The sequence below is a fragment of the Periophthalmus magnuspinnatus genome, chromosome 3 (genome assembly GCF_009829125.3).
Source record: "Periophthalmus magnuspinnatus isolate fPerMag1 chromosome 3, fPerMag1.2.pri, whole genome shotgun sequence".
NCBI classification, from domain to species: Eukaryota; Metazoa; Chordata; class Actinopteri; order Gobiiformes; family Gobiidae; genus Periophthalmus; species Periophthalmus magnuspinnatus.
In genome coordinates, this window is record NC_047128.1 from 25,622,589 (window position 1) to 25,634,996 (window position 12,408).

General features: G+C 38.1%; 1 protein-coding gene across 2 annotated transcripts in view; it reads left to right on the forward strand.

The window, feature by feature from the left end:
• Nucleotides 1-12,408, forward strand: part of ntrk3b (neurotrophic tyrosine kinase, receptor, type 3b) — a 222,742-nt gene that overhangs the window by 181,684 nt on the left and 28,650 nt on the right. For both annotated transcript variants that reach the window (XM_033990909.2, XM_033990917.2), the window contains one exon: nt 10,456-10,586. In XM_033990909.2, the coding sequence (XP_033846800.1) occupies nt 10,456-10,586 (131 nt within the window). The remainder of the gene's footprint in view (nt 1-10,455; nt 10,587-12,408) is intronic.

The window sequence follows — 12,408 nt, forward strand, 5'->3', positions numbered from 1 at the left end:
GACAAAAACTGGTTCACCCAAAGGTCAAAACCCTGAGCCACAAACAAAGTAACGTAGTCTACTCCAGTGTTTTTCAACCACTGTGCCGTGGCACACTAGTGTGCCGTGAGATATTGTCTGGTGTGCCGTAGGAAATTATCCAATTGCACCTAACTGGTCTAAAAAATATCAGGTTTCACACTGAGTGAGTAGAAATATTTTATTTTATTAAAAAAATGCTTTTTTTGTGTGTTTATTTGATTCCTGTTCAAAATAATATGAGAATTACTTTATATTGTAAATATAGGATGCAGAGTTTCATTTTTTTAAAAACATTTTCTGCTTATGGTGTGCCTCGTGATTTTTTTGATGAAAAAAATGTGCCTTGGCTCAAAAAAGGTTGAAATACACTGGTCTACTCCATTCAGTGCAGTAAAGAGTGCAGTGAGTGTTATTGGAGAAAATAAACAGCTACTCCATATGAGGATCTACCAACACCGGTGTGAGAGATCCTCTGGACCCCAGTCCGCCGTACATCTCCATCTCAAAGCCACTAACCACTCCTTTGAAGACAGTCAGGTTCAGATCTTAGCCAGAGAAAAGAAATGGTTTGAGAGGGGAGTTAAAGTTTTTGTTAGGAAAGTGAATCCTTCCTTAAACAGGAATGGGGGCCGAGACATAATCTCTCCCCCATCTGTAACTCCATCCTCAGACCCAGAACAATGAGAACAATAGCAGGGTCGTTAAGGGCTGAGTAGGGTAGTTCCAGCTGAAACTGGAGACAAGCAGCGAAACGTCTTCACTTTTAGAACGATTTGTCCAGTTGACAGATTTTAACTCCGTCTTTTGCTATGAACATCATTGGTAGAACGATCAAATCCACTAATCCACATGTTGGCGGTGCGATTCCAGCTCCCACGGATGAATACTATCTATCGTTGTATCCTTGGGCAAGACACTTATCCCACCTCGTCCCCAGTGTGTATGTACACTTGCATATGAATGTGTTTGTGAATAGGTGAGTGGTTTCTTGATGTAAAGCCTTTTCAGTGCCTTGAAGTTGGAACGCACTATATAGAAATTGGCCATTGTTAGTAGTTAATTACTTTGTTAATGAATTGCTTGGTCTGTAATGATTGTTTATGTCCACACCAAATGAATACAAACTGAGAAAGTACTACTTGCAGCATAGACTTAAATAGCACAATGATGAAATCTGAGGCAAAATCGGAGAGTTTGATCTTATACTAAGCAGGTAAGGCTCACAAAAAAAAAAAAAAAAAGAAGAAAAAAAAGCAGCTTAACTTTTCATAAAAAGTCATGAAAGGTGAGGCCGGGATGATAACAAAAGAGTAATGGGAAATTATAGTTTCAAGTAGAATCAAAGAAAAAAACATGAACGGTTCAGTGTAAGGTTCAATTTAATTTATTCTGCAGAGGAAACAGATCCGTTCAGATAAAAAAAAAAAAAAAAAAAAAAAAAAAAAATCCAGCTGAAAAAGTTTAAAATTGTCCAACAAAATAAATCATAAAACACCATTGTTGCTTTTTTTTCTCTCACTTTTTCCAATACCATCCACATACCTTCTGCTGAGTCTATTATCATTACAAACACACGTGAAAAGTCGATTCTTGTAGCTATATAGTGTCACAGTCCCTGCTAACATATGCATTCCCTTTAGTGAGTCCGCTCTGTTCACGCCTCCAGGGAGCGGGCTTGTGGTAGTGCTGTCTCTGGTGGGCCAGGACAAATGAGCTGCAGCCTGAATTTGAGGAGGTTTCATTCGACCACTCTGCTACTGCTGTGGACACAAGCAGGGTTTGACCGCTGAGCAAAGTGAAGGTTAAACTAGCAGGTCAGGCCCCTGTTCAACTGAGCATAATAAAGACTGACCTGAAACCTAAAACAGAAGCACAGTAAGACTTTGAACTAGGTCTGTGCAATAGTTTGAATTGTAATCAAGAACGAGATTCAGTCATTTCTAATCAATCGTCGATGATCGGTTTGGGTCTATGGCTAATACCGCAGTCAGTGAAACGATGTGGTTAGTAGCAGAGTTCAGACTTTGGAAGGATAAATGTTAAGTTGCTATCACCGCCAATAGACTCGTGGTTGCGGACTTTCCATTACCGTAACTCTGCAAACAGTTGTGCTATAATGTAAATCCAGACAACGTCACAGAGCAGAGGCGTGGTGCTCTTTTACTGTCATTATGGTAATGTGCTAACGTTGTCCCTCGAAGATGACCAATCAGAGAAAAAATAAGGATGGATATGTAAAATAGAGGTAGTTGTGTGAAAAAAAGGCAAAAGTACATGCTAATACTTCCTCTAACATGATTTTTATGGTTAAAAAAGAAAAAAAGTCTAGGGGGTGCTATAGGGTTAAAAGTCAGTATTGTTTATTTGCAGATTTATTTATTGATTTATTTTCAGTTTTATTTATTTTTTATTTGTTTTCTAATCTTGATTGATCAATATGAAACCACAATTATATCATTATCACGATCAGTTAATATTTTTTGTCTTATCGCCTTGCCCTACTTTAAACTAGCATTAATCATATGTTATTCAAAAAACATACATTTAAGCCGCAAGCAGAGATAAAGGCCTTCATGACTCTTTACTGTTTCAGAAACTTGTCTTCTGGGTTGTTAAAAATCATTATTGTTAGATCAAAATGTTTCCTGCTGTGGTAGTTCATTGGTATCATATGTCAACACAGTGAATATCTTTAAGCACAGTTAGAATGGATTAACCTTTTGTCAGCTAAATGTTTTCATACAGTGTAGAGAATATTATATAGACTGTCATGGGCTGACTTTGTGTATCTGTAAATAATAATGGTGGTGTAGCACATTCCACTGGTTCAGATCAATAGGTCTTGGCTGAGCTCCATTCTGTGTCTTTCACTAAAAGCTCAAGCTGTACAGCTGCATAACTACAAAAGTACAAATTCTTTTACCAGAGAATTTGATTGAAGACTGGTTAGAATGTGCCACTCTTTCAGCAGGCTTAGAACTGACATATTTTGTATTGCCAAAATGAATATCTTATAGAGTAAATGCTCAGCTTGAGGTAACTAGCGTAATTGTTAGCAGCCCCATGAACTGATATACAAAAAAGTGATATCTGGAACAGTATCTATGCACATTACAGAGCATTGCAGGTTGGATTTGTCTATTCACCTTATTGCCGTGGGCACCGCTATTGTAATTCAGATTGTATTATTTTGCATGGGGCTGCCGATCTTGACAGCAAATAAGTTCCATAGAGACTACAAAGCCATTGTAAAACCTCACAGAGAATGGATGCAGTGTTGATTTGTTGGCGCACATGAACATTGAACATTTGACACAAATCAACCTACTTATATTATATTTTAGCAACAAAACCTTTCTCAAATTCTCCATTGAAATGAATGGGAGAGCCACCACAAAGAAAGCGCAGTTTAGTTGTATTTACCGCAAAAGTGGCCCAGACGAAATAAGATCAATAGACAAACTAGAAAAATGTAATGTTTTGCCTTTACTGACCCCTTGTGGTTGGAAACTGGATTTTTGTTTAGCTCGCATTTATAATTATTTTAACCACACAGGGATCCATATTAACCTTATGAACTACTATATGCATTTCTACGTTGACCCATCTGGAACTCTAATCACTATTTTACATTCATCTGCAGCCAATTTCCAGTATTTCATTTGCAATACACTTTCTGGTATTGCTAGTGTCACATAAGAGAAAAGATACACAAAAGTCAAACAGCAAACTTTTGGGAAGCTGTGTGAAGAAAAACTTTGCCTTATTGCATTCAACCCTTCAATCTCTGCTGCTGAAGGATGACAACCAACACTTTTTCCTTTTCATGAAACCTGGAGAATTGTGAGGGCATACAATATTGACATAACTTCCAATTCGAAATATGACCAGTAAGGATTTTCAGTAGCTGGAATTAGAAAGCAAACAGTTCATATTTCTCCCAAAACACTTTCAGAAGTACAGGAGGAAGAAATAGTTGAGGAAAGATAAGATAAGTCTGGAAGCTTTTCTGACTTGACAATTTTCTTTATCAGCCGAGGAAGTGTCAGAAACATTTGGCCTGTGAATTCCAAATAAAAACCCATTCTAAAGTATATGTGTGTGTTTGTGCGTGCGTGCGTATTGACTTGGGGATGTTGTTGTGGAGTTTCCGAGAGCAGATTTAAGGCGGATGAGGCGTCAACAGAGCTGATGCGTCCCTGTCTCTCATGGGCCTCTCATCCGCTGCCAGTTTTTTATATATTTATTTTTTATTTTTTCTGATCTACTTTCAAACTGGGACATTTCTACATGTTTTGCAGTGGTTAAGATATCAGACCCAGTAACAGATTTATTGAGTATGTTCTAAACACCAGATGGTCCAAGTGAAGGACAAATGAAAAATAGAAATAAAAATCGTTGCCAGTCGCCTTTAGTAATAAGTTTATGCATAATTCAAATAGTCTGGCGTTGACTAGAGAGCCAGTAAATTAGTGAATTAAAGTAGAACGGCTGAAGCCATTAGATTACCCAAAGTTTTATGACTTTATAAACTAGATTATTTTAAAATGATAGATTTGGGCAATTTATTTCCACTAACCAGAAAGTTGTAGTTTTTATTTTTTTATTTTTTATTTAATTTTTTTATATAACTCTTTCTCTTCAATACCCTTTTGACATTTTCCTCCATTTGGGCCTTGTTACTGTGAGTAATAGCATGAACTCTGTTTGCCCCTTTCTTGTTCACTGACAGCTATTGTTGAGTAGTGTTAACAAAAAAACAGCTACTTTTTGATATTCCACATTATGACATATTCAGACTTTTTACACTTCTCGAGTATTATTATAATCCACATTGGTATACAACATTTACTAATAAGGGCACAACTGTAACTTTCTGCAGATGGCACATCAAAATGAAAGTTAAAACCATACTTTTAAACATTCTCCATCAAGATAGATACGTTTTGTGCCATGCTATGAAAGATTACAGCCAAAGAGTTTGTTTTTAGCTAAGAGGTTACATACTGTGACTTAAAATTTATAACTCAATGATAAATTTATGTGTAACCTACTACAATAAAGCGCTGTTAAAAGAAACAAAAACAACTCAAATTAGTAGTGAAACTCATTTAATTTTCTGAGGAGGCCACGTGGAAGACCCACGACATTCTAGAGGGGCTAGGTCTCTTGGCTGGCCTGGGAACATCTTGGGGTCCCATCGGAGGAGCTGGAGGACGTGTCTGGGGTGAGGGAAGTCTTGGGAGTCCGTGCGTAGACTGCTGCACTGTGACCCGGCCCTGGATACGTGGAAGAGAATGGATAGAAAGATGGATAGACTCATTTAACGAAGTACTGAAAATCATGTGATAAAGTTCGACTTAATTCAATTTTATTTTTGTAAACCCCAAAAGCAGTTGCCTTTTTGGGCTTAACAAGATCATTCGTTTGACTAACAGAAAGAGTAGGGAGATCTCATTGTATTATCATTGTGGTACTAAAATTGGTATGGATCTGTTTTACTTTCCATTGAATAGTATGTTTTTTTTCTTCTGTACTACAGCAGTATGGTATTCTGTGATTAAATGAACTTGAAAGAAAAACACGTTATATCCCTTTATGAGTAACTGCAGGTAACTTCCTTCTACAGTTGTGTCACCTACTGACAGAACATGAGCACCTGCCAGCTGCCGCCTGCAGAACACGCCATGTTCCACGCGGATATACCACCAAGTGTCATTTTAATTAAAGAAACAGATGGGCAGATTTTCCACTTAGTTTGCTTGTCTTGTGGTGGTGATGATGATTCAAATCAAATGAATGCTCCTATACATAATTAGTTGTCTCGTCGCCACCATAGTCTACAGTAAACACTGCAAAAACTCCAGACGTGAAGCCAAGGACAGTTGAGTCACTGCAATGAAAGAAGTCAAAGTGATTCTCATTTATAGATTTTCTGTATGACCAAGAGTTGAAAATGTTGAGCAAGGCTTTTCAAGACGTTTTCTACAGCTCCACTGTTTAATAATCAAGAAATCAAGTCCGTAGATTCACACGTCTGACTCATAGTTATACCCAATCGCACTCATTATCGCTATCCTGTTACCAAGGCTAAAACCATGGAACTATTATAGAAGTTTTCAAAGTGAGCTGATTGGACTTAGGTCGGCAATCAGAAGCCTTAAGGTCAGACTGAGAAGCAACAGGGGGCTGCACACTCTTTTGCAACTGATCTATAGTGTAAAAAATGTAAGAAAAACGCAAGAAAATGTCTCTCTCAAACCAGGATTTGAAACAGGTATTGCTAAGTGTTCAAAATGGATGACCTGAAGATGAAGAATAGGTGAATAAAATACAGCAGACTAAGTTACCAGCTTTTCAAACAGAACATCAAGGACAAATTTAGTTTTAACAATTAGAATTTCTTGTCAGGAATGAAGGAAACACATTATATAAAACTGTATTTCTTCAATTTTGGTTTCTACTTTTATATGTCGTGCACTGAGTATCTGTCTTCCACATAAATCTAGAACAAAACATATCATGGAGCAAGTTCTCAAGCAGTTATTCCATTGTATCCTTGAGCAAGACACTGCCATCCACCTTGCCTGATAAAGCTGTGTGATTTCTTGAATTATTCTTAAGCACTTCAACATTTTTCGTTGTGCTGTTGACAGTAACTATGGTGACTATGACTAACCCAGGTGAGTTATAATTGGCCAAAAAGTTGTTTTAATTAAGCATTAGGTAATTGGATGTTTATTTTTCTATTCTACTCCTAATTATACAAAACCTTAGCTTATGTTTTCACTTTTCTTCTCTGGTAGTCAGGTTCATCGTCTTTTGCAATGGCTGCTAGAACGATGCAACTAATTAGCAGGACAGAACTCTCCACCAAGAAACTTCCTCAAACTTTTAAGCACATCTACAATTGAAGCTCTTAAACAGAAATAGTTTTGCTCATTTCTTGTTAAAAATACCTTTGCTTGTGTTTTCTGTTTTCCCACTGTGTAAAGCCAAAAGCCAGATAAGACTTTATATCTGCGGGTCCGGTGTCGTCTTGTGTGCTTATTTGTGCAAAATCACTTGAACCCAAATGTAACCCAGTATTCTCTTTAAAGTCAGATTAAACATTCCCGGCACCATCTAACAAAACCGGCCTCTCTGTAAAAGGGTTTTTTTCATCGCGGCAGGGATCCTGTCTTACATTTTGTATTAAGAGAAATATTCAAATATTCACTATTACATCAGACGGAAAGTGTTAGATGTCGTGTGCATCATTCGGTACACAGGGGCTTGTAATTCACTGTGACTGCAGCAGAATTTAAAGTAGGGCAATGAAGCCACACCACAACCAGTGGAGGATCAGTTCTGACGAAAAATAATCACTGACAAATACATTTTATACGATGGATTTCTGCTATGGTAAATGTGTAGTTGTAATAGTGTTAGTTAGCCTGGTAAATCCAGACTGAAAGCCCTGTTATACTCTGATGTACTGTCATGGTCACCACTTTGTCGTCTCAGGCCTGATGTTTGTTTATTTTTATTTTTTTCATAAGATTTATACATGTCACACTACAAGATATGAGAAGTTTAAATAGTAAGACCGCTAGTGTTACATGCTAGCAGTGTTTTTGCGTTTGTAAAAGTTAGTAAATGAAAGGGAAATGGGGAGATATTAAATACTTGTGTAGGTCACTTGTTTGACAGAGATTGATTGTAGAGCAGGGGATGACTGACTGCGACCAAGACTCCTAAATATCTGACTCTGCTCACATTGTACCACTTGCAGCTCGTCTTCGGTCGTATAAAGATTAATCTTTTTCCCTGTTTCACTGTGAGACCTACGACCCACATTTTTCAGTGACAGCAATCAGAAATCTTTCATCACAGACAGTCAAAATCATGCAGTGGATACCTGGGCCAGACAGAGTGGTGCTATGAGGTTTGTTGATTTCAATGACATATGAGAAACAAACTAGCTCATTGGTGCCTCATTGAGAACAAAATCAAACTTCTATTTAGGGCTGCAACTAACGATTATTTTCTTATTGATTAATCTAGCGATTTACTAAGGATGATACATTCTGTGGTGCCACGTGCCTGTACAGTCCATGAGACCCTGTGCTTGCAGGTTACACATGTGGCCGTGTTAACGACACCTGCGTGTGGAGCTCTGATGAGAAGTGGAGTCTCCCTGCAGAGAAATGTATGTTTGGACAAATTTTCTGGATACATGAGAGCAGATAGTGCAGACAGCGTGGCACAAATTAGTGCTGTGAAGTCTGCCTCGCTTTTACAGCTTGAGGAGCCCTTTCCTGTTTCACTTTCTATTCAGCCACACTGTTAACATTATCGCTGCTGATGTGAAAACTATTTGACGGTGGTCTTCTGTGTGTGTCACACATGCTCTGCTCTGGTTTGTGTGGACATGTGGTGCAGATATACAGAGTGCGCCTGTACCTGATATATATCTGCCACATTAATTAAAGACTCTGCTCTAAAGGCGACACATCGACGCACTGTACAAGTCGACGTATTTTCCTGGTCGACGTCGTCAATTACATCGATGAATCGTGGCAGCTCTACTTCTCTCACCTCTGATTAACAGTGTTTACTGCTTCACTCATCGATTCTGCAGAAGTTTGATGTTCCTCTGTCCTCTGTGTTGTTTTTTTTTTCTTTTGTCAGCACAAGTGGCCACGCTTGTTGTTGATACAAACACACACTGCGTCATCTTGATTTGTTAATCTGTCTGCCAATCACGTCCATCTGAACAGCTGAAGATAAGACCAAGGCCTAGAATAGTGTAGGAAAAGTGTCTTTGTGTACTTGGTTGGTCAGACTGAGTGTGTAGTGATTGTCCCTAACAGAGTCAGATAGTCTGGCAATCATAAATACAGGTTGCCTAATTGTCTTGCCAAAGACAATATGGACTGGGAAAAGAAGGATTTGAACCAATCACTAATAGTGACTGGTTCTTGTAGGTATATAATGGTAATTCAACCAAATTAGCCAGTGCCACCTAACTGTTAGAATAAGAGGTAAGAATTTAACATTTTCTGCTTAATTCTACATTTTTTTTAATAGGGTTCTTTTATTTTGGTAGCCTACTTTATTCTTACGGTGATTTCCCTGTGAGCAGACTTTGATTACTTTTTCCACCTGGCACCTGATAGTCCTTCACTAAATATATATTTATATAATTCACAGTAGGTTACCATATTGTTTTTCACAGCATCACATTCTTTCAAGTTTTACTCTCTCAAATTCACAATGCAAATGGAATCCTAACTTTTTGTTCTATTGTTAAGCTCTAGGATTTTACATTTTATCACACCGTGCATTTGCCACAAGAGAAAGAGAATGAATTGAGTTAGTAAGTGCAGACATAACAACAGCCTTTCCCTCTCTTAAAATGTATAATCAGCAAAACTGAACAACTATGATTATGTGCAAGCGCAAAGTAAAGTAATCAGTTATCAGCATTGTAAGCCAAAGTGTGTTGTGGCTAAAGAGATTTACGTTTAAGTGCATTTATGCCCATTTGTGTAAACAAGTGTGTACTCTGCTCAGGCATGTTGAACTTTAGTCACCTCATGTCCCCTGTCCCAGTGCCCTGTGTACATTTGAATTATGGTCTTTGTGCTCCAGTCACAAAATATGGTAGTAAACAGAATAAGGGCATGTGACATATTAAATTGTGTCATATTAAAGATATACGGTGTAACTTTTTTGGTTTTGTTTGGAATGTTCTATGACATTAAACAGATCTATCTCTAATTTACTCAATTATCAGTGTTTTCTGTGGCTCAACAAGGTTTGGTAAAAGTGTTTTCTTATAGTAAGTTGGCTTGCCTCTCCATGGAACTGACCTGTCATGGGACATGGTGGTGTCATCTGTTTGTCTTCATGCAGATGGATATGTTTAATGCCATACTGTGGAACATCCCAATAAATGTGACATACTCTCCACCAGAAAACTTATAGATCTTTGAGATTTTCCATAACATAACATGGCATTTACATTAATTATACATTTAATTCATTTCGATACCAAGGAATAGGCCTGATTTCCTGTTTATGTATTTTTTTTAAGTATCCATACGTGTTCATAAGAGTATCTAGATTCGATATGATCTGATTTCCGATACTTTTGACAAGTTTAATTGGCATACAGTATTATAAAGTATATCATCACTCTGAACATATACTTACATTCAGCTTGTAGAATACATGACAGAATTAGATTACAGAATTAGATCATGCCTATTATTTCTTACAGAGAAACTTTCAACCTTGACTTGAAAATACGCTTATTACATCAAGTTACATCAAGTTACATCAAAGTCCCAGCTTTATTCATACAGCCAACCAGCAATGCAATAACGCCTCAGATACAACCCATTGAAGTCATTTGTTGTAACACTTCCTGGTTGTGTGTGTTTCCAGTGGTGCAGCACATAAAGCGCAGAGATATTATCTTGAAGAGGGAGCTGGGAGAGGGCGCGTTCGGGAAAGTCTTTCTGGCCGAATGCTACAACCTTTGCCCCACCAAGGACAAGATGCTGGTGGCCGTCAAGGTACGTTTCCTTCTTACTGTCTCCTCTGTGCTATAAACCCACTTACAAACACCTTACATTCCAGATTTATTAATAGAGCCTAAGTGAATTTGGGGCAGTGTCAGGCTGTTAATGGGGAACTGGACAAATGCCAATAGACTTCCACCGCTCTTAGCCATTTTAAAACTCAGGGGTGCTCTCAAAATGGTTCATTATGGCAGCTTATTATGGCGTTCTTGATGTGGTTTGAACTTGTACTAAATATGTCTGGTATAATCTAACGGTGAGTCGTTTAAATTGTGAAAATTATATAGTAAATTGTATTGACTTGGTATAATTTTTTTAATACCTTAATAAAGCATTGACACAGATTTAATTTATAATAAAGAAATAGTTTTTTTAAAGAATGATTCAAGCTTAATAACTATGGTTTAGAATAAAGGGTATTAGTTAAGTTAAAAACGTGTAAAACAACCATTTCATTTTAATTTGTTTGCAGCGGTCCAAAGTTATTATTGCTAACGACAACTAGCATGCTAATTGCGCACTTCATTATTGTCTCACGATACAACGCATTTTCATTAGATCTAGACAATACACAGTGGACTTATTTTGACCTCAAGAGCTGGTTATACAATATATGGTGAATGTGTCGTAACGTCTGACAGGAGGGGCCAAAAAGACAGAACTTGGGGAAGGTTTAACAGTGTTTATTTACAAGAGTGTAAAAATGACAGTAGAGCAAACGGTGAGTCAGGAGTGGGGTGTTTGCCGTGGTCCAGGGACAGAGCGTGAGAAGCAGAAACGGAGACGGGAAGAACAGTACGGGTAGAGAAGAGCAGGGTCGGAGGCGGGAGAGCTGAGCGGGTCCAAAGAGCAAGGAGGAGCACCACAGGGATACGCGGACGATCTGGCGCTGAGTGTCAGGTCCTGGCTCCTCTTATCCTCCCCAGGTGCAGCTGATTGCGGGTTAGCTCCAGGTGTGCACGGGAGAAGCCAAGATGTCCGCCCCTGCTCCAAGCTCAGACACAGGAGGGAGGGGAAAAAGACCAAAAAAAAAGGCAGGACAGACAGGGATCGTGACAGCTTTACATCAAGGAAACACTCACCTATTCACACACATTCATACGCAAGTGTATGCAGACACTGGGGGCGAGGTGGGTTAAGTGTGTTGCCCAAGGACACAACAACAACATTCATTTTTCAACCTTCAGATCAGTGGACAAAGCAACTGAGCCACTGTCGCCCCTGTATCTGTAATAGGGCAAGACAAATTTTACTCACATGCAAAAAAAAAAAAAAATGTGTACAGGCCTTTTAAGTCCATGCTGTTAAAAGCGTAGTTATTTTAATGTGTTACCATTTTTATATTGCTATTTTCTTCAAGCATTTAGTTTAATTGCAGTAGATGGCTGAAAATCAAATTCATTAAACACACGCATCGCAGTACCACAAAGAAACAGATAATGCACATATTCTGTAATCATTATAATCATGTGGCATAAATTATTCCTTAATTGTGTTGAATGTGCATCATTTAGGTCCATTCTCGCCATCTGCTTAATAATAGTGGTCATATCATTTAAGCTTTTAGAATCTGTTGCTTTCTATGGAGTACTGTTGAAACAAATTGTGCATTTTCACCTGCCTGTTAGAAGAGACAACATTAGGAAGCTTTCACTGAACAGCTTTCACAATCATATCTTTTTATTCGTTATGAAATTAGTTTTTTCTTGGGGTATTTTTGGCTCTAATTGCCGCAAACTTTTCAAATAGAAAACAGAACATTCAGCATTGCAAACACATCTCCGGCTGTAAGCTCAAAGATACAGGGTGTTTATAC